Below are 26,288 nucleotides of genomic sequence, written 5' to 3' on the forward strand. Positions count from 1 at the left end.
GGAAAACCTGGGTAGAAGTGATTGTGTGGAAGCAAGGTAGGAGGAAAAGCTGCCCAGGTTTTCTGCCAACAGCCTTTGTAAGTTCAAAATGCCCAACTACGTTAAGAGGCCTCAGATATTAGCACCTAGTCCTTTTAGCATTGTTTAGAATTCTCCGTTTCACAAATGCTCCATCTTTCTCTTGGAGATACAGCTCCTAGCACCAGCAACCCTATTGGCCACTAGGAGCAGAGATAGTGAGCAAGGGAATCCCCTCTCTGACTATGCTTTCTCTACTCCCCCTTTGCTAGACTAATAGTCTCAGGTTTCATTCTCTCACCTGGAGAGAGAGAGAGAGAGAGAGAGAGAGAGAGAGAGAGAGACTTCCTTCTTCCCCCTCTCCTGTTGCTGTATGTCGCTAGCAGCAAGGCATGTAGGCCTTATCAATCTCTCTGATGGACTTCCTAAATAAACAACTTTATTCAGAACTTTAACTCCATGTCTCCAATTTTAATTAGCAGTGTTCTCACCTCTGCACTTCTGCTGCAGCTGGGTAGGTAAAGAAATCTCCCCTCCAAGCTCTCTTAGATGCTTTTCTTAGATGCTTTCCTTTCTTTCTTTCTCAGATGCTTTTCTGTGATCTTTTGTTCATGATAAACTGTGTTCTCCCTTTGCCTGTTCATGTTATTACCGCCCTATCTTTGCAGTACTGAGGCGCTACATATGATCTGTGTGTAGAGCCCAACTGGGTGCTGCAGGCAGAGCGGGCTTAGCACACTCTCCCTGCACACAAGCAGGCTGAGCACCTGGGCGGCCAGATTGGCCGCCCACCCAATTACCGGCTCCATCACAGAGCTGGGAGGGGCAGCGGGGATCAGGGGAAGTCCCAGGATGCACGGGGCATTCTGGGGAGACCCCCCAAGGCCAGGAGGCTTGTTGTAGCCTCCCGGTTGCGGGTCTACTTGGGAGTCACCATGGCGTCTCGTGGTCTTGACAATAGGGTTAGTGGAGTGCTTGCTCCGCTAACCTTGTTTAAGGGGAGGGCTACTTTGGTGGGCTAGCTGCCCGGTGGTTCTCATGATGGGGGGGGGACGGGACGGGCTGGGCTCCCTTACTTAGCCCGGTTCCCCCACATCATGAGAATAGCCTAACTGATTATTTATGCAAGCTCCAAGTTCATAACAGGATAATTTAGATGTTGTTTTGCACAACCATAAGCATTGTGATCTAATAAGCAACTCGGCCATCCCCCACACTTCTAATTGCAGTTTATTTTGCTGGTGCTCATTCATGAATACGCCTGGTTTGTACTGGTGCCTTGTTAAAACCAAAATACATGGAGAAAGGGGAGAAAACTGTGAAGCTCTTCTCACTGCAGGGAGAAGCTCTTCTCACTGCAGCTGCCCACAGATCGGCTGCCCACACAACTGCCGGTTCCGTCACGGAGCCGGCAGGGGCAGTGGAGATCGGGGGCCGCACAGCCCCCAGAAGTTCCAGCATGCCCCGCACAAGCACGTAGGGCATTCTGAAGAGCCCAGGAGGATGCTTGCAGCTTGCAGTGTGTCACTGCACACCGCAGCAACACACAAGCAAAAAGATGCGGTTAACAGAGCACTCGCTCTGTTAACCTCATGTTAGGGGAGGGGTAGTTAGGTAGGCTAGCCGCCTTGGAAGCACCGGGCTCACCTGCAAGTCTGGTGGTTCCCATGATCCCTGGAAAGCCGGCTAAGCTCCCTTAGCTTGCTTTCCAGCGATCATGAGAATAGCTTCAGTGTCTAAGTCTGATATCCTCATGAGTCATAGGATATTTATGTCCACATACCTTAAGCAAAGATGCCACCATTCTTCTGTCCAACATCATTTATAGTCTGGGTAAATGAACTGAAAACTCTTTCAAGGTAATCTGATAAATCGCTTATTATATAAAGGACTATAAATAGGCTGTCTCTCTGTCACCTGTGAGACTCCCTCACAAGGAGCTATGTTGTCACAGAACAATCTAATTGTTGAGCTGGGAGAACCAGGCAAAGGTTGTGATCCAGCAATTTGTTTTGGTCTTAGAGGATTTGATGCATGCACAGAACTTTTTTCCAGGGCTGTTGTGGCCACATTCCTATCTTGAATTCTTTTTCCTTCTTGCTCTGTGGGGGGTGGGGGACCCACAAAGGAGTCAAGAGATGACTGCTGGCCTACTTCCATTTTGTTTTTTAAGAAGAAGCTGAAATTCTCCTTATCATTGTACCTCTGTTGGGAAATCTGCACCTTCAAATACCTATCATGCACTTGTTAAAGGCACAAATAAGTACTCTGTTATAGTATAAAATAAAAAGGTGGCAATGCTAGCTTTTAACCAAATCATACTGGCTGGCTCTGGGGATCAGGACATGGCCCTCTCAAAGGCATGGGTGTGTTAATTTTAAAGCGAGTTCAACTAAGTTAAAAAGAACTTTATTGCAGCCATTGCAACCCAAGAATGCTACTAGAACCAATAAAAATAGTAGCCCACCCTATATGGCTGAACTGACCCATCTGCTTAGTCAATAGTGCTGATTTTAACCTTTTGTACAATCTATTAGCAGATGAAATATTCAGTATCAATAGAGCATATTATTGATATTAATAGATCAGTAATAATAGCACATAGGCGAGGTGTTAGCTTGGTTTGGTTTGAGCAAAATAATCAGGCTTCAAGAAATATAACCTCCAAAGTATAAGATAACTTTCAGTTAAAAGTTAGTTGGTTCCACTGTCTGCAAAAGGTCAGCATCCTAGTCTCTACATAACATCAAGTTTCATGCTTCTTAAGCTCAATTTTTAGCAAGAGGCCTAAGTTCAGATCAAGTTGCCCCATCAATGGAAATAGAACATAGGTGTGTTCAGGAAACATTTAGCTCCTCACAGAAGCTAAGCTGAACTAGAACAAAAGAAATTTTCTGCATGGGTACATGAAACCAAAACAAAAACATAGCTGGCTTATCCATAGCATAGAATCCAAGGGAAAGAGTTGTGGTATGCAAGGACAAGACAGTGGAGTGGAATCGAGAATATTAACAGTTTAATGAAATAGATATTATGTACGGAGAGGCAAGTGCAGACTGCTTTTCCGTACGCTTGCTGCTAGCTGTTTTCGAGCAGAACAAGTTTCTGCTCAGGTCAAATGGGGCTTTGGTATCACCGGATGAAAGAAAAACAAGACTTCAGCAGCTTTCTGTTCTAGCTTTGCATGTTCATACAGTTGAAGATCTAAATAGCCATTCTTGTCTCTTCTGTCAGCATGTTTACATAATGTGAGGGCTCAAAAACAATCAAGTTTCAATACTCAATTGGGAAACTGAGGTAACACAAAAGGTTAAGAAATAAAGGTTCTAGTCAATCAATATTCCAGTAAACACAAGGGTGACATGTTCTAAAGGTTTTGTTGTTGAGAAATGGCTATAACAGTGGTAGAGAAAGGATGGGAAGTATTGCCAGTTCTGCAGAGAAAGCTCCACTAACTCTCCAAGGCCTGGTCACCTCAGCTGGGCGCTTTCCAGACTAGCTGCTATTCAGCAGCAAAATGCCTCCGTTTGGGCAAGTCACATTCAGAACATAAACAGCAGGGGGAGCAGTCTTGCAGCAACTAACAACCTGAAAAAACAGCAACTTTTTCACGCTGGATATACGCCGTCCTTGCTCTATATTGCAGCGATTAAATTCGGAACAAGGCATTGGAAATGTGAACGGCACCTTGCTGTCTGCGTAGGGAGGTTGGCAGGTTTGGCTTTTTAAAAGCCAAACTTTGGGTTACGGCCCATTTGACCCACGAGTATACCTCTTAGATTCTGGCAACCGTGCGGCACGACACAGGAAGTGTGGAAGCACACTTCCGAGATCCGATGTGACCCGGTTGCAGGGTCTAGTCTGGAAAGTGCCCAGGCTGGAACAGTTGTGTTCATCTTGACCGGTGGCAAGCATAATAAAGTACCTTTATATCATTAACAGAATGATTGTATCTTGACATTTTTCGTTGAGTTACTAAGACAAGTAGTTCTGAAGAGCCTAGTTATTATTTCACTGCTCTTCTGCTGAGGATAATGGCCATGCTCCAGTAGATAGTGAATGTCCCAAGTTAATAATAAATTTTTACAGTTTAAAGCCCTAAATGATCTGGGTCCAGACTTTCTTAGGAAGCACCTTTCCCCCTTTGATCCTCTCTCACTGGTTCAGTTTTAGGTCCCATTCGTCTGGGAAATGTCATCAGATGGGGTCTAGTAGTGGCAGGTCTTTTCCCATGGCAGCTCTATTTGTTTGGAATTCCCTCACCAGTGAATGCACAACTGTGTCAACCTTTAGAACATTTGTATTTGAAACAGTACTTAATCCCAGTCCCAGGGCTTAGAGGTGGGGTTAATTTTAGTTCGTTTTGATTTCTAGTTCTGTAGATTGCGTTTTAATTCATAATGATGTTTTTAGTGCTTTAAGACAAAAGTATTACACTGTATTACAGGAATAATATATATTTGTTTACTATGGACTGACAGCACTTGGGTGTCAACGAGGAGCAGCAAACATTCTGAATAGGTGCCCAAGATAAAAGAAAAAGGGTGAGCTGAGAGTATTCTTCACTAAGAAGACAAGAGGGTGGTTGGGATGATAATTTGTCTACCAGCCCAACTTCATGGAATAAAACCATATGCACGCTGTGACTGCGCACATCCACCCAGCATGCAGGGAAGCCATTCACTGAGTAACTTCTCACGATCCATGAGAAGGGCTTGAAGGGGCAGGGGAAGAAGCCTCAGAAAGCTTACCTCCCCCGCAGACAATCCTTGCTATTGGTCTGGGCATGGAGATCACGCGCCCAGACGTGCAGCTGCCTCCTTGGGCAGTGTGGAAGGTTGTGGGTTGGGATGCATCACCCTGGCCCCCGGAACTCCCATAATGCACCGTACAAGTGCATTATGGGGATTCCTCCAATGCCGGCCAAGAGCCCCACAGTCTCCCAGCCCTGGCTGCAAGCAGCTAGGGCTGGCAGACAATTAAAAAAACCAAACCTCTAGCTCCCTTAACCCCGTTCAAGAGGTGGCTGGCTTGGCACGTTTGCCACCGAGGTGCTGCTGGGATTGGGCACTCTCCAGGCAGTTCCCACGACTGGGCATGGCTTCATGAGCTCAGTTTTGCCGGTGCGTGAGAACAGCCTCATTAATTATGTGGGAGGGTGGTTTATCCTTTGTCTGCGGCACAGTTTAAGCTAGTAGCATCTAAACTAGTCCTTTATGCATCTTCCCCGAGCTATTTTAAGCATAATAATATTTTTAAAGACAGAATTTACATCATCCTGCAAGATGCTGTTGATGTCCAAAGAAAAGAGAAGGAGCTCAGATATGATCAGTTCAACTTTCACATGGCAACCTGCCTGTTCAAGGTATCTCTAGCATTCTTGACTCAAAATCTCTAGTAATTCCTGGTTTGTAGATGAGAAAATAACAGCTTTTGGGAAAAGAGGGCCACCTCACAGAAGAGGTCAAGGGAAAAATAAACAGGGCCAGTTGGTTTAAACCCTGGACTGTGATTTACACTAACTGTGATTCCCATGAAATCAGTCATTACCCCAGTTGAAAGGGCAAGAGCATTAACTCTTTTCAGCTTTGACTTAGAGCTCTTAGCCGCCAGCTAAAACTGATTTTCATGGGGATTACTACTTATGTAATGACCATAAATGTTCTGAATTAGACACCAAAGCATTTGTTAGAAGACACACAACAGACTTTACTTCTATACCAAAGCACCTCTTCAGATTGTAAAGAATATCACTGTTCAACAATGGGACAAGAGCATCTGAATGGGCTTGTCATGCTTAATATCAACTTGACGTTCATGAAAGCTAGATTTTGCCTCAATAATTAGTGATTTGCACAGGAAAAGGCTAGAAAAGTTGTTAAATTTTAAAAAATCAAATTCTGTTTCACTCTTTTTTTGGTGCCTTATTTTTTTAATTTTTTGTGTTTTAATTTTTTCATTTTTGTTATGGCCAGGGCCAACTAGAAGTGGCCTGGGCCTCTCTGGACCTCTGAGAGGGTCTGAAGATTTGGTTCCCCTTCATAGCTGCTGTTAAGCCTATGAATCTGTCAAATCTTTCTTCAAAGTCATGTAAACTGGTGGACAGCACTGTATCTTGTGGCAATGAATTCCGCCCCATGGCACTCCCCAGTCATGCCTGATGGAAAAACCACTGGGTGCCATTATACTCTATGTTTTCTTCCTACCATCAAGCATTAACCAGTGATCTGGGAACTTTGGTTGAAGAGTGGTATAGAAATATTTGTCGTATTCGTATCTGGATTAGGCAAACACTGAATGTACTGTGCATTGTGCATCTCTTTTACCAAACATTACCAGGGAGATGTGTGGATTGCATGTATGATGTGGGTTGGCATGAGTCCCTGCCCTGTAACATGCGGTTAGGCCCTTGTTTCCGTAGACTGAAATTGTCACTGACCACACCAAATAAAGATTGCAGACACCACCAACGCTGTTTTTGTACTACAATATTTAATACATTTAAATTTCACACTTACAGTTTCACAATGTAGGAATGTGAAGGTCTGCCCAAACACAAAACACTCAGTGTTTCCACTGGTTTCTCAGGTTACCATTGGCTTTACTTTCAAGTTTGTTAACAGCCCCCAAAGAAGGAAAACGGTAATACAAATCCACTCAAAATGTCTCCTTCCTACAACTGGTGTGTGCCTTATAGGGATGTGCATGGACGGTTCGTGCCAAACTGGTTCGCCTCAAACTGGGGCCGGTTTGGAGGTTTGATCACGGACCAAACTGGGGATGATTCGGTCTGTGACTGAACGGAACCAGGCCCGGTTCTGGCAAACTGGTTCGGCATGGTAAGGGGTGGCTGTGTGGCGCAGCGAAAGAGGTAAAAAGCTGCTTACCCAGCCGGTGTGGCTGCTGGCTGCCTCAGCGGATTCCCCTTTACAAGTATATTGATCACCCAAACCACCCGAACTGGTTCGATAAATGGACCAGGCCAGCCGGCCGGTTCGACCAAACCAGTTCAGAGCAACACAGTTTGGTTTGAATTTGAACTGGGTTTTTTGGTTCGTGCATACCCATAGTGCCTTAGAATTTTGTCCAGATAGTGGCTGAGTATTCTACACATATACAACAGGTACCAAACGGAGAGCTACTAAGGTTTGGGGATCTTCCTTATCATGGATACATTTATGGAAGTTTCTCACAGTGGTTTGCCTTGCCTTGGGTTGTCTGTGGACTTCGCTGGTTATGGAAGTCTTGGTTTGGCAGGGCTTCTGCTGCAGTTTCCTCTGTTGCTTTGCCTTTGGGACTTTCTGTGCTGCTGACTACTAAGGAAGCCCAGGTGTGTTAAGGCTTATGTATCCTTCTTCCAGCTTATCTTCCTATTGTTTTTTCTCCTCATTTTATACATTTCCTCTCCTATCCATTTTGCTTTAGCTCTGAGCATTTCTTACAGTTGAAGTGGATGGCAATGAGTAAACTGGGTATTGCAGGGAGAAGACAAGACAATTATTATTTATAGCTCCTTCTTTTGCTTTGTATTTTTGAGGTGGTTCTGAGGGGAAACAGAGAACAGATAAAGTCTCAGAAGGTGAATCACTTCCTTACATTGTTTACAGCAGCTTAGTTTCTCTTCAGGCAACTGGACGTGATACATCAGCATTCTGTGCCCTGCAAAATATATAATAATTAAAATAATAATAATTAATAATGTAGCATATTTAGATTTCTTTTATACACCAAAATACTTAAATTTGGCAGAGATACAGTCAATTCCAGATTCCTCTGTTCTAACTGAAAGAGCTCAAAGGTTGCTTTGTACATGCTGAATTTCCTACATGGATATCATGTGCATCCTTCATGTTTATCACCACCTATTATGAAGGTAGACATCAGTTGTGCTTGATGTCAGGAAGCAGATCAAGAAATGGTTGATCCAGCAATAAAAATGACATAGGTGCATTCTTATTACATGACAGTAAACATGAAAAGTACATGCAATTCTCTACCCAGAAGTGATTGGTAACTGTAAAGGTCAGCTATAAGAGAAGGAGCCCTAATTGTCTCAGGGAATGCAGCTGATTCATGAATTCCATCCTGGAGGATTCACAAAAACCAGGACATAGGCAAGGAAGTACAACAATGGGAATTACGTGAAACATATTTTAAAATAAATTAAAGGTAGAATTTCTGTGATTATGAATTAAGCTTAAACGTTTACTATATTCACATTTTTCCTTTCCTCCAAGCAGCTCACAATAGCATTATAGGTGGTCTCCCATCCAAACATTGACCAGATCTAGAACCTGTTTAGCTTCACCAAAACTGCTGCATCATAGACCTTCAGACTTTTCTAGGAGCCCTTACCAGCTGTCCCTTTCTGGTGGGTAATGAAGAAGGAAAAAATTCCTGCAGTGACTAAGAAAAACAAAAGTTCATGTGATAAGAAACCCAAACATGGAAACTGTAGGTCAGCATAGAAAATATGTATATGGAAATAAGAAATCAGAAATAAATAACATATATATACACACACACACACACACACACACACACACACACACACAAATAAAGAGCCCATAATAATTAACCAGTAACATAAATAACCAATCATCATAAAACTAAACAGGATGATACCATACAAATAATATATACAGACAAACAGTAATTGTCTGTATATATTATTTGTATGGTATCATCCTGTTTAGTTTTATAACGATTGGTTATTTATGTTACTGGTTAATTATTATGGGCTCTTTATTTATGTGTGTGTGTGTGTGTGTGTGTGTGTGTGTGTGTGTATATATATATATATATATATATATATATATATATATATATATATGTGTGTGTGTGTGTGTTATTTATTTCTGATTTCTCATTTCCATATACATATTTTCTATGCTGACCTACAGTTTCCATGTTTGGGTTTCTTATCACATGAACTTTTGTTTTTCTTAGTCACGGCAGGAATTTTTTCCTTCTTCATTACTTGCTTCATTCCGTGACTGCTCCTATTCTTTGTCTTGTTTGCCTTTCTGGTGGGTGTCAGCTGATTGGAGTCTTCCTCAGGTCTAACTGCCAAGTCAGCAATTAAACTCCAGAGTCATAGAAGAGGAAGAGTTAGTTCTTATAAAAACCTGTGAATTCTTGAAAAACTGAATGGTGAACAATTGTATCATTCACACAACTGCTACCTAGGCAAAGAGGTGAATTTTAAAGTGGAAGCACTCTTATATTTAGCTGAAGAATAGCAATTATCCATATTTAGCTCAGCATAGCATCTCTCCAATGGCTGTTGCTGGTGTCTTGCTTTTGTTTTTAGACTGAGATTGAGACAAGGAAGCATTTTTCTCATTCATTTTGCTATATAAACTGCTTTGTGAACTTTTTGTTTAAAAGAGGTATATAAATAGTCATAATAAAATACTACTAAAATAAATAATAATAATAATAAATAATTAACTGGCCCATAGTTCCTCAACCATTAAACAACTCAGTAGTCCCAGTTCTTTCTCAGTTCTCTCCTGCCTCAATTGCCTCAGTCTTCCAGCAGCTGGTGAATGTTCTCCTATTTCCTTGGAAGGTGGGCTTTTTTCAAATCCCAGTTCAAATTCAAGCTCCTCCATTGGTTTGCTGAGATGATAGCAATTTAATATTTAAAGAGGTTACAAGATTATGCCTAGTTTAAGAGAGTTAGGATCACACCAGACCCCTGTTAACTTGGCGAAGAGGCACCTTTTAAAGTGGTGGCTCTATGACATTTACAGGGGTAGAGCAACTATTTCCTACCTCGCCACATCTCTCCAAAGGCTGTTACTGGCATGTATCTTGTATGAGCATTTTGGGTCAGGAAATAATCTTATTTCTTCTTCTATGTAAGCTGCTTTGAGAATGCTTTTGGTGAAATGTGGCATGTAAAATATTAGCATTAATAAATAATACTAGGTGTGACATGAGCGAAGTGTGATTGACTTATGAGTGGCTGTGCCATGGGAAACAATAGGATATGGGTCACAGCACTGGAGGGAGTGTTAATCCTTTTCTCTGCACTGTTTCTGACTTAAATTGCCTCTCTCTTCACAAGCTTGCTGCAGAGGGAGAAAGACACAGGGTACCCGTATTTCCCCCTTTTTGAGGCTAAAAGCAGTTGTGTGTGGGGAAAGATGATTTAAATTGGAGAAAGGGCATAGGGGGAAAAAGTTAGTCCCATCTTCCCCACCACCATGGCACTTATCCGATTCATCCTCCCAGCTGCTTTTAAGTGTGAAAATTTTTTGTTGGGTGATCAGAACATGGATGTCTAGTTTGGCCCTTATATTAGCACACTGTGAGGTCATTCACACACACACACACACACACACACACACACACACACACACACACACACACACACACACAGGTTTGGGAGCTGTATGTGCTCCCAATTTTCAGTTGTGTGGGTGCAGACAACTAGGTAGGAGAAGGGAGAAGTTATAGTGTGGAAGCAAGATAGGAGGGAACCCACACAACCAAAAATTGGGAGCACACACAGCTCCCAAACCCAGATAGAACACAGTTTTTGCTTGTCTGAATGACCTCTGTATGTACTAAAATTGGATAACAAATATCCATTAACCCATATACAAAACATTTAAGTTAAAAAGAAACATTGGTAGACTTACTGTGAAGGGTTCTTTTTCTGGTATGGGGAGGGCATCCGTCACATGATGGGTTGTCAAGCTCTGCATGCTCCGAGACAGGGCCAATCAAATTAAAGCACGTCCTCTATCCCTTCAGCTCCTCCTTAAGTACCCAGTTCTGGTCGTGTAGAGCGTAAGAAGGATACATCTGAGGACACACTTTACTCAGCCCAGACAAGTTAGCTTAAACAGAAATAGTAGAAATAAACCACAGGGACAGGCAATCTGGGTACCCTAGGAGTTGCCCCGCCACCCATAAGCTCATCTCCCACATCCGCGGGAGGGCCGGATGCCCTCCCCATACCAGAAAAAGAACTCTTCACGGTAAGTCTATCAACGTTTCTTTTTCCAAGGTATGGGGAGGGCATCTGTCACATGATGGGACGTACCCAAGCCCCTTACTAGGGAGGGCAGCAGATGTCTATACCACCCTTTGAAGTACAGTGCGACCCACTGCCGCCTGTGCCTCATAGAAAGATGGGATTTTGTAATGTTTTATAAAGAGTGAGGCAGAAGACCAAGTGGCAGCCTTACAGATTTGCTCAAGAGGAACCCTAGCAGAAAAAGTCGCTGAAGTAGAAGTACTTCTGGTAGAATGCGCAGTGATCCCATGAGGGACAGCTAAACTGAGGGACTCATAAGCCAAGGCGATTGTTGCTTTAATCCACCTGGCCAGGGAAACCTTGGAGGCTTTTAAACCCAAACTAGAAGGTTGAAAGGACACGAACAGAGAGTCCGATTTACGCCAACCTTTGGTGCGCCTAATGTAAATGCACAGAGCTCTACGAACATCCAAAGTGTGCCACAGCTTTTCTTTCGGATGCTGAGGTGAAGGACAAAAGGATGGTAAAACAATAGTCTGTGACCTGTGGAACAAGGAATTCACTTTGGGTAAGAAGGTAGGATCCAGTTTCATAACCACCGAATCTTTTTGGAAAATGCAAAGTTCATCTCTAACTGAGAGAGCCGCTAATTCCGACACCCTTCTGGCCGAGGTAAATGCAATGAGAAAAAGAACTTTAAATTACAACAATCGTAAGGATACTGAACGAAGGAGTTCAAATGGGGCCCTAGTGAGAGCATTTAACACCCTATTCAAATCCCACGAAGGAAACCTATGTATAGGAGGTGGGCTTAGGTTTTGAGCCCCTTTTAAGAACCTTCGAATGTCTGGATGAAGGCCACGAGTCCCCTTACCGGAAATAGCCAAGACTGAGGCTAAAGCGGACGTCTGGCGTCGCAGAGTGCTGGGGCGTAGACCTTTTTCAATACCCCGCTGGAGAAAATTGAGAACATCTGAGACACCAGCCTCTGACGGAATGACGCCGTTAATCTTTGCCCAATTACAGAAAGCCGACCACGTCACCTGGTAAATGCGTGTCGTGGAAGGCCGTCTGGCTGCAATGATAGTATCCTGCACCTTCTGAGTATAGCCCTTGCTAACTAAGCACTGCCGCTCAACCTCCAGCGTGTAATCTTAGCCAATCCGGGTCCGAGTAACACACGGGTCCCTGCATCAACAGGTCTGACCTGCATGGCAGAGGCCACGGAGCACAGATCAGTAGACTCATTAGATCTGAAAACCACGGTCTCCGCGGCCAATATGGAGCTACCAATATCAGCTCTGCCTTCTCGAGCAACACCTGCCTGATGACAGAACTTAGAATTGGGAGAGAGGGAAATGCATACAGGAGGCCTGGAGGCCACCTGGTTACCAATGCATCCGTTTGTTCCACCTGATGACACTGATGTCTGGAATAGAACCTCGGAACTTTGTGATTGAGGTGAGATGCAAATAAGTCCACCAGTGGCACACCCCACCTCTGCCCTATCATTTCGAACACCCCCTGATGCAGTGACCATTCTGCAGGATCCAGAGACTGGCGACTCAACCAGTCCGCTTGTAAATTCTCGATTCCCGAGAGATGTTCTGCCGAAATTGACTCCAGATGCTGCTCCGCCCATTGGAAAAGCAGATCTGACTCCTGCATCAGGGATCTTGACCGAGTTCCCCCTTGATGATTTATGTGTGCCTTTGCAGTGATGTTGTCTGTACGTACTAACACATGCCGTTTCTCTAAGATGTTTTGGAAGCTCATGAGCGCTAACCTGACCGCTTTTAGTTCCATCCAATTTATGTTGTGTACCAGATCATTCTGTACCCATCTCCCCTGGGAGTGCAAATTGGTGCAGTGTGCTCCCCAACCGGACAGGCTCGCATCCGTAGTTACCACAATCTTTTCGGGAGTTGCTAGGGAAAGCCCCTTCTCCGTGGCTGTCGATAGCCACCATAGAAAAGAATGCTTCACCTTCCGTGGGATTTTCACCCACAAAACTCGTTTTTCCATTATCGCCTCCTGGTGTGGGAGCAAAAGCCACTGCAGTGGCCTGGAGTGCCATCTTGCCCACGGCACGCAATCCAAACAGGCGATCATTAACTCCAGAATATGTGCAAGATGAGACAGAGAAGATTTCTTTCTGTGTAGACATGGTTCTATTGCTGATGCTATCTTCTCTAACCTTTCTTTTGGGAGACTCACTGTTGCCTGTACCGTACTGAAGAGCACCCCCAGTTGAACTAACACTTGTGATGGGACAAGGTGACTTTTTACCCTGTTTATGATGAAGCCGTGCTCCTCCATAATTTGGACCGTTCGTTTTACGTCTTTTCTTGCCTGGGGGGGCCGAATTTGATCGAATCAAAACGTCGTTGAGATACGGATAGGAGTGGATACCCTCCTGCCTGATACGAGCCACGACTGCGATCATCAGCTTTGTGAAGACTCACGGGGCTGAAGAGAGCCCGAAGGGGAGGGCCCTGTACTGATAAAACTTCTGGTCGTAAGCGAACCTCAGATACTGTCTGGAAGAGGTCTGAATCGGAACATGCAAATAGGCCTCGGATAAGTCTAAAGAGGCCAACCAATCCCCCGGAAGAACAGTAGCTTTTATGGTTCTGAGAGACTCCATCCTGAAGGACCTCTTTTGCACGAAGTGATTCAGACGTTTCAGGTCTAGAACAGCCCGCCAGGAATCGTCCTTCTCGGGTACTAGAAACAGGCGTGAAAAAACTCCCTCTAGCTTTGATGATATAGGGATCAATTCTATAGCCCGAATTTCTAATAGATGTTGGATTGCAACTTCCATCAACTTCCTCTTGGCTGGGCAATTGGACACCGGAGTTTCCAAGAAGAAATCGGGGGGAGTTGCCAAAAAATCTATAGAGTAACCCTGGGTAATAGTTTGATTTACCCATCGGTCCGTGGTGGAATATTTCCAGGCCTGGGCGAAGGCTTTCAACCTGCCCCCCACCGGGAATGAGTCACTGCTTACAGGCATACTTGGTTTGGTTAGAAGAAAAACCTCCCGTTCTGCCCCTCCCGGTACCTCTGCCCTTGCCATTCCAGTATAGACGCTCGTTTGCCCTGTACTGTCCGCCCCTAAATTCGCGGTCCCTGAACCCTTCTCTATAACTCGAAGGGTTAAACCAGTTAAAGGATCTATAGGGACGAAAGGAGCTTTGAAAACTGCTTCCGCTACCTCGAAAGGGTCTCCTAGAGTCTGCTCGCCCCCCTGGCATAGCCTTTTTCTTATCTTGAGTCTTGAACAAGAACAGGTTCTAAGGACTCTCCAAACAATTTAGTGCCCCTGAAGGGGGTGGCCGCTAACGCCGCTTTAGATTTAGCATCGACTTTCCAATGTCTCAACCAGAGGCCCTTTCTTACCGCCACGTTAGCCGCCATAGATCTAGAGGCATGTTGGAGGCAATCTAAGCTAGAATCTGCCATAAGAGCAGAAGCCCTTGCTATCTTGTTCAAACCTTGGCGTAGCTTAACATTCTCCGGAGGCACCAGCTTTGCCAGTTCCTTCGTCCACAGGATTGTTGCTCTGGCGAAGATGGAATTAGTAGACGCCACTCTTATCACCGTAGAAGATGCGTCATGGGCCTTGCGCAGCAGATGGTCAGTTTTTTTCTCCTCTGGAGATTTTAAAAACTCTTCTCCCTCTCTATTCACCAAGGCTCCAGACACCAATTGTGCCACTGGTGCATCTACAATTGGAACAGCTAACATGGACATAATTTCAGAAGGCAGATTATACAGCTTTTTAGGGAAATGAAAAATAGGTTTTGCTGAAACCGGAGTACCCCATTCAGCCATCATGACCTCTTTAAACAAGGAAGGAAAAGGTACTGTGGCAGGAGATGTCGACGTTGATGGGAACACCTCCTGGTCTAGACCTGAATATGGCTGGCCACTAGTCTCCTTAGAGACGTCTTTTATAGCCCTCTTAGCCTTTGCCAGCAAGATCTCAAATTCAGTCGTTGAGAAAAGCCTGGCTGTAGTAGGTTTCTCCGTTGGCGACTGCTCATCAGAGAGTTCCCCCTCCTCTTTTTCTGTACCCGAGGAACTGGAACCGGGTCCACAAGGAGGGCCCTTAGGGCTAGGGTCTATATTATGCTCATTTTGTGTGGTCTGGTGAGAACATTCTGTCATCACACGAGTCATAGAGGAGACTGACGGACCAACTTTCTCAGTGCCACATGATCTCTTAGATTTACTCACATCCCCGTCAGATGATGATGACTCGCCATGCCCCCTCCCCAAACGATGCCTTTTATACCTTCTAGCAAACCAGACACGTTCCCCCACAGGAATTTGTCATCTAGAGGGGCTGGAATCTGGTGATGACGAGAAAGAAGGACGGTGGGGTCTATGGCTAGGAGCGCCCTTTGTAACTGTGTTAGCAGAAGCCCCCACTGGCACCCCCGAATTTGCAATTGTATTAGACTGACCCAGCAAAGGGGAAACTAATGCCATACATTGGTTCTTAACAAAATTACCCAGCCATTGTAATTCCTTAACTGAGAGCTGTTCACCATTAGGTCCCATAATACTTGCCGCCTGATCTGCAATCTCCTCATTTGAAAGCGTCATTATTCCCTCAGAAGCCTGCGGTTCCCCAGGGAGAGTAGATCCCGCCAAAATCAAATGCCCCAAGGGCACAGTGCCTACAACATTTAATAGTGATCCGGCACTCTCCTGTAAAGCTGCTGCTGCTGCGGGCTCGGGAGCATTTAAAATGGCGGACCCGGTTTTGGTGGGAATATCGCTACGCGACTTATCGGGCTGCTGTGCCCTTACTGCGCATAATTGTAGCCGCTCACTCAGGGGGGCAGGAAAAGAGGCATGTTTCTTTTTTTCCTTCGATTTACTGCCGTCTTTTCCTTTCAAATGCTTGGTCTTTTTAAGCACTTTGAGCGGCTTAGGAGCTATTGTCTGCATCGGGCTTCCCGCCTGCTGTTCCGTCACGCCCCCAGCTCTCTCAGAGCCCTCAGCTCCTTCGCCGTTCTGGACGGCAATCGGGGCTGAAGCTCCCGTCTTTGCGGCACCCCCCATGCATCAGATAAGGGACCTTCAGAGAGGGAGCCCTTCAACATGTCGCCTGTATGCATGACTTCCATGCCGCCTCCGTAAACTACCTCCATAGATGAAACCAAGTCTCCTTAGAGACGTGGAGAGGAACGGAAACAAAGGGAGGCAAGCTGCGTAGATAAAACACACACCGGGGAGCAGATTAACAAAGTGGAGCCAAAGAAAAGGATGAGCAAACAAAGGGAGGCAAGCCACGTCGATAAAACACACACCGGAGAGCAGAGTAACAAAGTGGAGCCAAAGAAAAGGATGAGCAAGGGAGAGGATGGTAAGAACAGGAGAACCTGGGGGGAAAGGCTGAACGGAAATTTAGAAGTAAAGGCAAACGGAACGAAAAATTAATAAACGAAAACCAAGCCGTGCAACTCCTTTCCCCCCCTTGCACACAGAGAATTAAAAGGTAAAGAGAAAGGCTGAGATCTCACAAGTAACACAACTGTTCACAGAGCTAGACAGGCCCAGAACTGGGTCACTTAAGGAGGAGCTGAAGGGATAGAGGACGGGCTTTAATTTGATTGGCCCTGTCTCGGAGCATGCAGAGCTTGACAACCCATCATGTGACGGATGCCCTCCACACACCTTGGAAAAATAAAAATGGACTTACCAGTTAAAAGTGCTGTGATACGGTGGAGGATTTTCACCTAAAGGCAAATCACTTGCCACAAGGCTAGGGGTGATTGCTTGCAACGGAGGCTCAGCGAAATAAGGTGGTGGTGGAGGTGGGAACACCATTATAGTATCACCTATGGGGGGGAAACCTTCAAAGTGTTAAAGTTCTTCAACTGCTCTCTTTGAAACAATACCTGGAACATTCCTTCTTGTAAAGTGTATTTAATTAGGAATCATCATATTTGTTGGCATTATCACTGCAATTGTTGAAACTCTTTCCAGTCCTTCCATACTGTATACTTGGTAAGAGAATAATAATAGTGCCTGTTGAAATGTATGAGCATGCAGAATACCAGCTGACATACAATGCAGTCCAACGCCAGCATTTCCTACCCGCTGGGGCTGCTGCGCATGTGAAAGGCAGCCCCAGTGCTGTTGTGGAAGCAGGCAGTTATGCAACAACCTAAACCAGTGCACAGGCACTTCTGCACCACTACATCCATTAGAAACAATGGAAATGGTGTGATGCAAGTGCTCGTGAGTTATTTTTGGTCATTGCATAAGTGCCTGCTTCTGCAACTCCACTGGGGCTGCCTTTCACGTTCACAGCTGCTCCAGTGGATCAGAAACGCCAGTGTTGGATTGTCCAGCATGTTGGCCACTGCTCATTAGCCCATAAGAAGAAGTTCCGCCTGATCAAGTTACATCTCTTTGATGCCCACTGCAGAATCTGCAAAGTTACATTGGCATATAACTATGGTGTTTTTGCTTTTCTTTGAGATTTTAAATCATGTTCAGATTTGGAATGATCACCTAAGCTCCTCTAGTTGTGTATATGATGCTACAAATTAACTAGCAAATGTAGTGGGATGGAGAGAACAGGGCTACACAACTTGTGACTAAGATCAATTCAGCCCATCAGGCCACATATAGCAGTTCACCAGCACCAGCCCATCCACCAGGCAAACTAGGCAGTTGCCTAGGGCGCCAAGCGGGGAGGGGCATCGATGGCCTGGGTCACGTGCCATACCTGGTATGCCAATGTGGGGAATCCCATCCCTGTTGGCGTGTGAACCTCCTGTCATGCAAGTGGGCAGGTGACTGAGCAAGTGTTTCCCATCCCTGTTGCCCGGCTGGCCACCCACTTGTTCTCACCAACTCCACCCACTGCTCCTGCGGACTGCATCTGGGCAGCCAGTCTGCCATGGCATGTTATAATCATGTTGCCATGTTGTGCAGAAGCATCACTATAACACACCGTGACAGGCTGGCTACCTGGATGATGGGAGGCACCTGCCCACACAGGTGGCAGGAGCGCCAAAGCTAGGCTTTGCCTGGGGAGCCAGCAATCCTTGGGCTGGGCCTACTCACCAGAGACCCAGTATACAGGGGCGTAGCCACCACTGGGCGACTGGGTTGAAAGAACCCGGGCTGCCGCCCCTCGCGGCCCCGACACACCCCTCGCATCTGACATCAGATGCGGGGGTGAGGGCTGGTTTAGCTCCTGATCTGGGCTGCATGGCCCCATTTGGGAGTTAGATGGCCATCGCAGCATTCGCAGTGTGGCCAGGAGTGGCTCTTCCCTGCCTTAAAGGCAGGGAGAGCCACTTCTGGCCGTGCTGCAAATGCAGCGCTGGCCTCAATCTAACTCCTGAATGGGGCTGCACGACCTTTAAGGCAGGGAAGAGCTGCTCCTGGCCGCTCTGCGAACGCAGCGCTGGCCTGAATCTAACTCTCGAATGGGACTGCATGGCCCCGTTTGGGAGCCAGACTGCTCCCCGCCACGTCTGACGTCAGATGCGGGGGTGTGGCTAACCCCACATCTGATGTCAGATGTAGGGGGCGGGACAAGCAGGGCCACGGTGGTGGCTGGTCACAGGCCGCCGCTGGTCTCACCCCGCTACTGCCAGTATACCTCCTGTTTTAGCCACTTGCCTAAGATTTCAAAAATGGGTGTTGATTTATCAAGTATTGTAGCAGGCCACAATACGAGACTGATGGCTGGCTGGATCACAAGTCACTCGGTTAGAATACCATGTTCAGATAGGTAAGGACCCAGCTCACATCCCTACAGCTCTGAACCTCATTGAGGAGGTTCATTGGCCTTTGGCAACCTCACTGGCCTTAGGCAAGTCCTACCATCTAGGATGCGTCACAGAATTCTTATGTGGATGCATGACAGAACAATTATCATACACAGAGCATGGATATAGAGGAACAAAATATAGAACACATATAAATAACTATGTTATTTCCCTTCAATTCTTATGAAGTTGGTTCAGTGCATTGTATAAACATTCATGCTGGTATTCACACAGAACACCGTTGTCATGGCAAACATGCAGCAGGCAAGCTATTTTATCTCATACAGGTTATTGAACAAAAATCAGCCAGTGCTTCAGTTTTCCCCTCAGATAAGATACTGATTATCTGTTTTTCCTCTTTAGCTTCCTTTTTTGGGCAGGTTTTGTGTAAAAAGGTTTACTTCTGTGGCTTTACTTGATAAAGTAAGGGGGTTTTCTTTTAACGAAAGGCGGTATAAAAATGTAATAAATAAATAAATAAATGAATGAATGAATGAATGATAAAGACATTCCCGTTGTGTCAGTCTTATTTCATATTATTACCTTTATGACTTTTGTTTACAAGAAAACATCACCCGCTGCTTGACAGACACCAAGCCACTCCAACATCTCTTTCTCTTTCAAACTTTCCAGTCAAGTATTCTTCTATGCTTACTCCCCTCATGCTGAGGTAGTGGCAAATGTGACAAGTCCTCATTTCTCCCTTTAAGAACTAGGTTATATTAGATATGACAGTGGCTAGCGAGCATATTTTCATAACTAGTTTTCTCTCTGATCAGTCATGTGCTTGTTTAACTGTAATTAATTCTGACTTCCAGTAACTACCGTATTTTACGGACTATAAGACGCATTTTTTCACTCGAAAAATAGCCACCAAAATTCAGGTGCGTCTTTTACTCGCAAGCCTGCCCGAGGGGGAGGGGTATCCCCCAGCAAACAATGCTAAACGATGCTATTAACTCTATGCAGCCTGGGGACTGCCGCTCCAGCTCACCCTCCGCCGCTAGGCCTGTGAACTCCCCGATCATGCAATTACATCACCACCAGCAACACCATTGTTTTCAGCTTTCTGTTTTACTTTCTGCAAGCATATTCAGCTGAAGAAAGTGTAAAGAATTAAGAAAGCCGAAGTGGTAGCCGCTCCCTCCTCTGGTATGTGCATACTGATGAGAAGTGGAGCACTGGAAAACGAAAGAGGGTGGTGGTTTTTTTTAAAATAGAGTCAGAAGCAGGTTGAAGAGAAAACAAGGAGTGGAGTACCAAAAAACTGAAAGAGGACTTATCTGAGGCGAGGAGAACAAACTGAAGCAAGGCTGAAAGTCCTTTCCTGGAGCTAGCAGGAGTGAAGAAAGTGAAAAGAATTAAGAAAGCAGAGCTCCCTCATCTGGTATGTGCATACTGGTGAGGAGCGGAGAGCTGGGAAATGAAAGAGGTGTTGTTGTTTTTTAATAGAGTCAGAAGCAGGTTGAAGAGAAAACAAGGAGTGGAGTAGCAGCAATTGAAAGAGGACTTATCTGAGGCAAGAAGAAAGGAGAACAAACTGAAGCAAGGCTGAGAGTCCTTTCCTGGCGCTACCGGTAGCAGGGCTTTTCGGTATAGTTGATAACAGTTTAATATGTTAAAACCCTGAAAAACTGGATTAAAATTAAGGTGCGTCCTATAGTCTGTAGCGTCTTATAGTCCGTAAAATACGGTATTTTCTCTGTATCGTACATATATTCTGCTCCCCGGCCACCATCCTGCTAAGAACAAATGCATAGACATTGAAGTTTATTTGCCTCAGCACATAAATGGTGCGACCATTGACAGAAGGTCTAGAATGCTGTTGTAAGGATTACTGGGGTAATGTATGTGATGTGAATTTCTTTATAAACATAATGCTACTATCCTTCATAAAATGTATCCCACTCTTTCATAAATCCAGCAAGGATCATTGCCCCCACAGCTGTTCCAAGGAGTCTGCTTCCCCCAAAGCCCTTAGAAATAACCTCCCCTCAGTTTTCTTATCGGCTACTAGTCGGAGGACTGCAGGCCACCTCCAGCCTCAGAGGCAGGATGCCTCTGAGTACCAGTTGCAGGGGAGTAACAGCAGGAGAAAGGACATGCCCTCAGTTTCTGCCTGTATGCTTCCAGCGGCATCTGGTGGGCCACTGTGTGAAACAGGATGCTGGACTAGATGGGTCTTGGGCCTGATCCAGCAGGGCTGTTCTTATGTTCAGGGGCAGATCTGGAGTTTTGCAACTAATATTCCCCTTCTCCCTGTTTGGCTGTATGGCTGCTTATGCCATTCTCCTTCTTTCATTCTCCCCATTTCAAAATGCTGCTGCCACTGTCTTCTTCCTAACCCACCCTTTCCTATACAGCTGCTGAGAAGAAACAGGCACATCCCTCCTAAGCTGCTGCCACCTAGAGATGCCCACTGGTAAGACCACAAGGTCATTTCACTTACCTACTGTGACTTGAAACGATTCGGGACTCAGTTGCTCTTCTTCATTTACAGAAGACTCTTGGACGAGATTTAAGGTTTGTTTCTTTTTAATGTGAGCAATCACAAAGAAACATAACCCAATCAGCACAATCAAAGGGCCCATGGTTTGAACTGAGTGAAATCCACAGTCCTGGAGTTCAACATCAGACATATTGCTCTGGTTAAATTGTTGGTAGCGCCACCCTGGGCTACAGCCAGGAATCCAAATGCCAAGGACACTAATAAGCATCCCGCTCGTCAAAAACAAAAAGCCAAAGACAAGGAACTGCGCAAACTGGCAGTTTCCTCGGCAAAAGACAAACCCGTACACCTGGTCATCTTGCAGCTGCACCTCTCTGAGGTAGCCCTTCGCTCTTGATTGTGCCAGAATTATGCAGACTAGTCCAACAACTGCTAGCAGTGGCCCAATGATTTTCAGGGCTCCTTTACAGTCACCAAAAGCTCCGCTTGGACATGTCTGCAAAACAAACATTGAAAGCAGAAATCCAGCACATAACAAGGTAATGCCAAAAACAAACAAGAAAGAGATCAGTTTTCTAGGATGTCCATTGTCTCCTCCTGCTCCATGCATAGACCCAGGCACTGGATACATTATTTTTTTAAATCCTCTTCAAGCCAAGGAGAAAAAATGTGTTTCCTATGGAGAGCAGAATGACATGTCACTTCAGTAGCCCTGGAAAAAGAAAGATGACTGTAATTATTAAATCAGAGAGTATAAGTATATATCTTACAGAGTAATTTGTTGCTGATTTACACCTGCTGCATGGGGAACATAGGAAGCTGCCATATACTTAGTCAGACCATTCACTGGTCTATCTAGCTCAGTATTTTCTTCACAGACTGGCAGTGGCTTCTCCAAGGTATCAGGCAGGAATCTCTCTCAGCCCTATCTTGGAGATGCCAGGGAGGGAACTTGGAACCTTCTGCTCTTCCCAGAGCGGCTCCATCCCCTAGGGGGATATCTTACAGTGCTCACACATCAGGTCTATTTGCAACCAGGGCAGACCCTGCTTAGCTAAGGGGACAAGTCATGCTTGCTACCACAAGACCAGCTCTCCTCTTTCTAGCAGTGCATCTATACTCCTTGCTCTAGCAGAGGCCAAGGATATCATCATTATTATTATTATTATTATTATTATTATTATTATTATTATTATTTATTCTATACCGCCCTTCCAAATGGCTCAGGGCGGTTTAGACAAAGAAACAATAAACAAATAAGATGGATCTATGCCATGCCTGGGAATCAATGCCATGCGATCTACTGCTGATAGAACCATTACACCAGCAGAACATTGCCAATGCAAGGTAGAAAGCTGAGCAGAATTGGGGACATGGTAGGGAAGGAAAAGACTACTACAACGGCAACTACAAATATTTATATACTAGCTGGGCCGGGTGCCCACTTCTGCCCCTCCCCCACTTTCTGGATGGCGGGCCAGCCATCCTTATATAATAAACAAACAAGATGGTTCCCTGTCCCAAAACGGCTCACAATCTAAAAAGAGGGACAAGATAGATACCAGTATGCTGTGCTGGGATTTAACAGGGCCAGTTGCTTTTCCCCTGCTAAATATAAGACAATTGACACTTTTAAAGGTGTCTCTTTCCTTAGTTAGCAGGAGACAAGAAGATAGTTGGAATGCTGTGTTCTTTCAAGGGTCCTCTGGAGGCATAATGTTATGCCAGCAAAGAAGTGGTGAAAATTAAAAACTCCCACAAAGAAGTCAGTGGAAAGTCCAAAACAATTTCCACCCCCATTGCTTCCCTTTTCCTACCCCCAGCAAGAATGGAGGATAGAAGTCTGACTGTGTTGTGTCGTGTCATGTCCTGGCTGCCTGCAAGGCAAAACAGTCTGCAAAGCCTTGGAGAAGTCCAAGGGAACTAGTTGACTCAATGCTGCTCAGAGGCAGAACGAGCCCTTAAGTACTTCTGAGGCCAGATGACCCCTGTGAAGTCTGGCACGTCTTCTCTTTATCTGCCAAGGCCAAGCTTGTTGTTGGCACTGATGTGCAGACATTCGGGGACATGATCGTGTGGGATAGGCGAGTTCAGCAATGGGTTCAGGGTTTAGGTTCTGGGGATGCTGCCTGGGGAGCTCAGGACGTGAGGGAGCCTCCTTGGAGGGCCCTAGCCCTGAGACTTTCCCAGGCTCCAGTCTTGTGTTGGATGTTGGTTGCTAGTGCTGGTTTTGCCTCCTCAAAGTCAGACTCTGACTGAGTCCCTATTGTGAGCGGGGGCTGTGATAGGCTGGTCCATGACAAGGTGCTTTCAGACAGTGATAGTTATGAGAGATTTTACAGGGCGTCTACATGATGTTGTCCACACGCCGTGTGCAATTTGTGTAGTCCAATTCTGGGTCAAAACCAAAGGGCTAGTTTTAACCTTTAAAGCCTTTAGTGGTTTGGTCCCTGGAGACCTGAGGGTCCACCTGCTCCCAAGGGTTTCGGCCCTCTCTGCTCTGTGTGCCAATAATGATGGAGGTTTGGCTGTCATGCACACAGGACAGGGCCTTCTTAGTTATTGCCCCCAGACTTTGGAATGCTCTTCCAATGGGCATCCGCTCCTCAGTCTCCATCAAAGTTTTTATAAAGCAAGTGAAACCTTGGCTTCTTACCCAGGCTTTTATATGAGTGTTGTTTTTGTAGCTGCTGCTTTGTATTTTATGGTCCTAGTGTGGTGTTTCTTAAACTTTTAATTAGATTTGTATTTTTACTAGGCTTTCCAGTAGGCTTTTAAGATCACCTGGCATTTTGTGTGTGTTTGTCCTTGTGTGTGTCCCCACTATCAACTTTGCAATGCCTGGGACAATATGAACCAAACTGGGTACAGTTGTAGGGATACCCCAATGGTGTAGTTTATGATGACGTAATACACCCCAATTCCAGATGGCAGGCGTGTAAACATTTGAGGCACAAGTGGGCTAACTTGTGGATTATCTAGCCAATTTGAACCAAATTTGGTACAGATGTAGTGAGGGACACACAGGGATACCACAATAGTGTATTTTGCGATGGTGTCATCCACCCCGATTCAACAAGGTGGACACATAAACATTTGAGGCTCAAATAGGTTAATTTGTGGACCATCTAACTGATTTGAACCGAATTTGGTACAGTTGTAGTGAGTGACACATAGGGACACCTCAATGGTGTAGTCTGTAATGATATCATCAACCCCAATCCAAGAAAGCGGACACATAAATGCTTGAGGGGCAAGTGGGCTAGCTTGTGAAATGCCTAAATCATTTGGACCACATTTAGTACAATTGTAGGGATAGTGAAAGGAAAGTAGGCAGATTAATTCTTACTGGCATCTCAGCTCCAGGCAGTCCTGGATGAATCTGATTACTTAGATCCTTTCCAGTCTGGCTTCTGACCTGGATACGGGACCTGGATACGGGAGACTGCCTTGGTCGCCCTGGTGGATGACCTACGCTGGGAGATAAGACAGAGGAAGTGTGACTCTGTTGATCCTCTTGGACCTCTCAGTGGCTTTCGATACCATTGACCATGGTATCCTTCTGGGATGTCTCTCCTGGTTGGGACTTGGAGGCATGGTTATACAGTGGCTCTGCTCCTACCTTGAGGGTCATACTCAGGTGGTGCTGGGGGGATGCCTGCTCTATCCCGTGGCCTTTGGGGTGCCACAGGGATCTATTCTGTCCCCCATGCTGTTTAACATTTACACGAAACCTCTGGGAGAGGTCATCTGTGGGTGTGGGCTTCAGTGCCTTCAATATGCTGATGACACCCAGCTCTACCTATATTTTAAGTCAGCAGATACCAGGGAGGCAATGGATGCTCTGAATGGGGCTTGCAGGCTGTTCTGGACTGGATGTGGGCAAACAAGCTGAAACTTAATCCAGATAAGACGGAAGTGCTCTGGGTTGATAGAACTGATCATCCGAGTAGTTAGGTAAATCTGTTCTTGGACGGGGTCACATTCCCTCTGAAAGACAAAGTCCGCAGCTTGGGATTGCTTATGGACCCAACGCTGTCCTTGGTGGTGCAGGTGGTAGCGGTGTGCAGAGATGCCTTTTACCAACTATGGCTGGTATGCTAGCTGCAACTCTACTTAGAGAAGTCAGACCTGACCTCAGTCACTTATGCGTTGGTAAAATCTAGATTGAACTACTGCAATGCGCTTTATGGGGGACTGCCCATGAAGATTGTTCGGAAGCTTCAACTGGTAAGAATGCTGCTGCAAGGATGCTTGTGGGCGCTAGTCGCTTCTTGAGTCACCCATCTGGCAGCAGCTTCATTGGTTACCGGTCCGTTTCCAAGATAGATTCAAGGTGCTTGTCTTGACCTATAAAGCTCTACATGGCTTGGGGTTGGACCGCATTTGCCCATATGAACCTGCCAGGGCCCTCCGCTCATCGTCTCAGGCCCTGCTCATGGATCTGCCACTAACAGAGATCGGGTTCGCAGGGACTAGAGACAGGGCCTTTTCAGTTGTGGCCCCCCAGCTTTGGAACACCCTCCCTGAAAAGCTTAGCCATGCTCCCTCCCTCAGTGTTTTTTTAAAAACAACTAAAAACATATCTTTTAAAGGGGGCTTTTTAATGCTCCGTCTTTGGTTACGTATGATAGGTTCTTTAGTTTTTATAATTCTCAATTTTTAGCTTTTAAAATAACTTTTAATTTGAAACTTAATACTGATTGTGGTTTTTAACCTGACTTTTGTTTACTTAATTTGGTTAATTTTATTACTTTTATTGTATATGGTATCTATTATTAGATACCATATTATTTATTAGATACCATTTATTATTGTGAGCCACCCTGAGCAGTAGTGTACTGGAGAGGTGGAGTATAAATATTTTAAATAAATAAATAATAATAAATAATAGAGCAACATTGTATTTCAATTATTTTTATTGTGTGTTTCATAGTCTTATATTGTTTTAAATGTTTTGTAAACTGCCTTGAGATTGTTTTAATGAAAGGCGGTATAAAAATTTAAATCAAAACACAAAATA

At 45.2% G+C, this 26,288-nt stretch overlaps 1 protein-coding gene across 10 annotated transcripts in view; it reads right to left on the bottom strand.

Moving 5' to 3' along the window:
• Window positions 1-6,488: 6,488 nt before the first annotated feature.
• The window catches only part of TMEM171 (transmembrane protein 171), a 30,717-nt gene continuing 10,917 nt past the window's right edge, over window positions 6,489-26,288 (bottom strand). For 3 of the 10 annotated variants that reach the window (XM_053297840.1, XM_053297842.1, XM_053297845.1), the window contains exons 2-4: window positions 21,266-21,977; window positions 16,728-16,881; window positions 6,489-7,677 (exon numbers count right to left, since the gene is read on the bottom strand). In XM_053297840.1, coding sequence (XP_053153815.1) covers window positions 7,641-7,677; window positions 16,728-16,881; window positions 21,266-21,896 — 822 coding nt within the window. In that variant the 5' untranslated portion in view covers window positions 21,897-21,977 and the 3' untranslated portion in view covers window positions 6,489-7,640. Of the gene's footprint in view, window positions 7,678-10,670; window positions 10,872-16,727; window positions 16,882-21,265; window positions 21,978-24,614; window positions 24,742-26,288 lie in introns of all 10 variants that reach the window. The other 7 variants (XR_008316545.1, XM_053297846.1, XM_053297844.1 and 4 more) reach the window with 7 other exon arrangements.

Source organism: Hemicordylus capensis, chromosome 2, assembly GCF_027244095.1.
Source record: "Hemicordylus capensis ecotype Gifberg chromosome 2, rHemCap1.1.pri, whole genome shotgun sequence".
NCBI classification, from domain to species: domain Eukaryota; kingdom Metazoa; phylum Chordata; class Lepidosauria; order Squamata; family Cordylidae; genus Hemicordylus; species Hemicordylus capensis.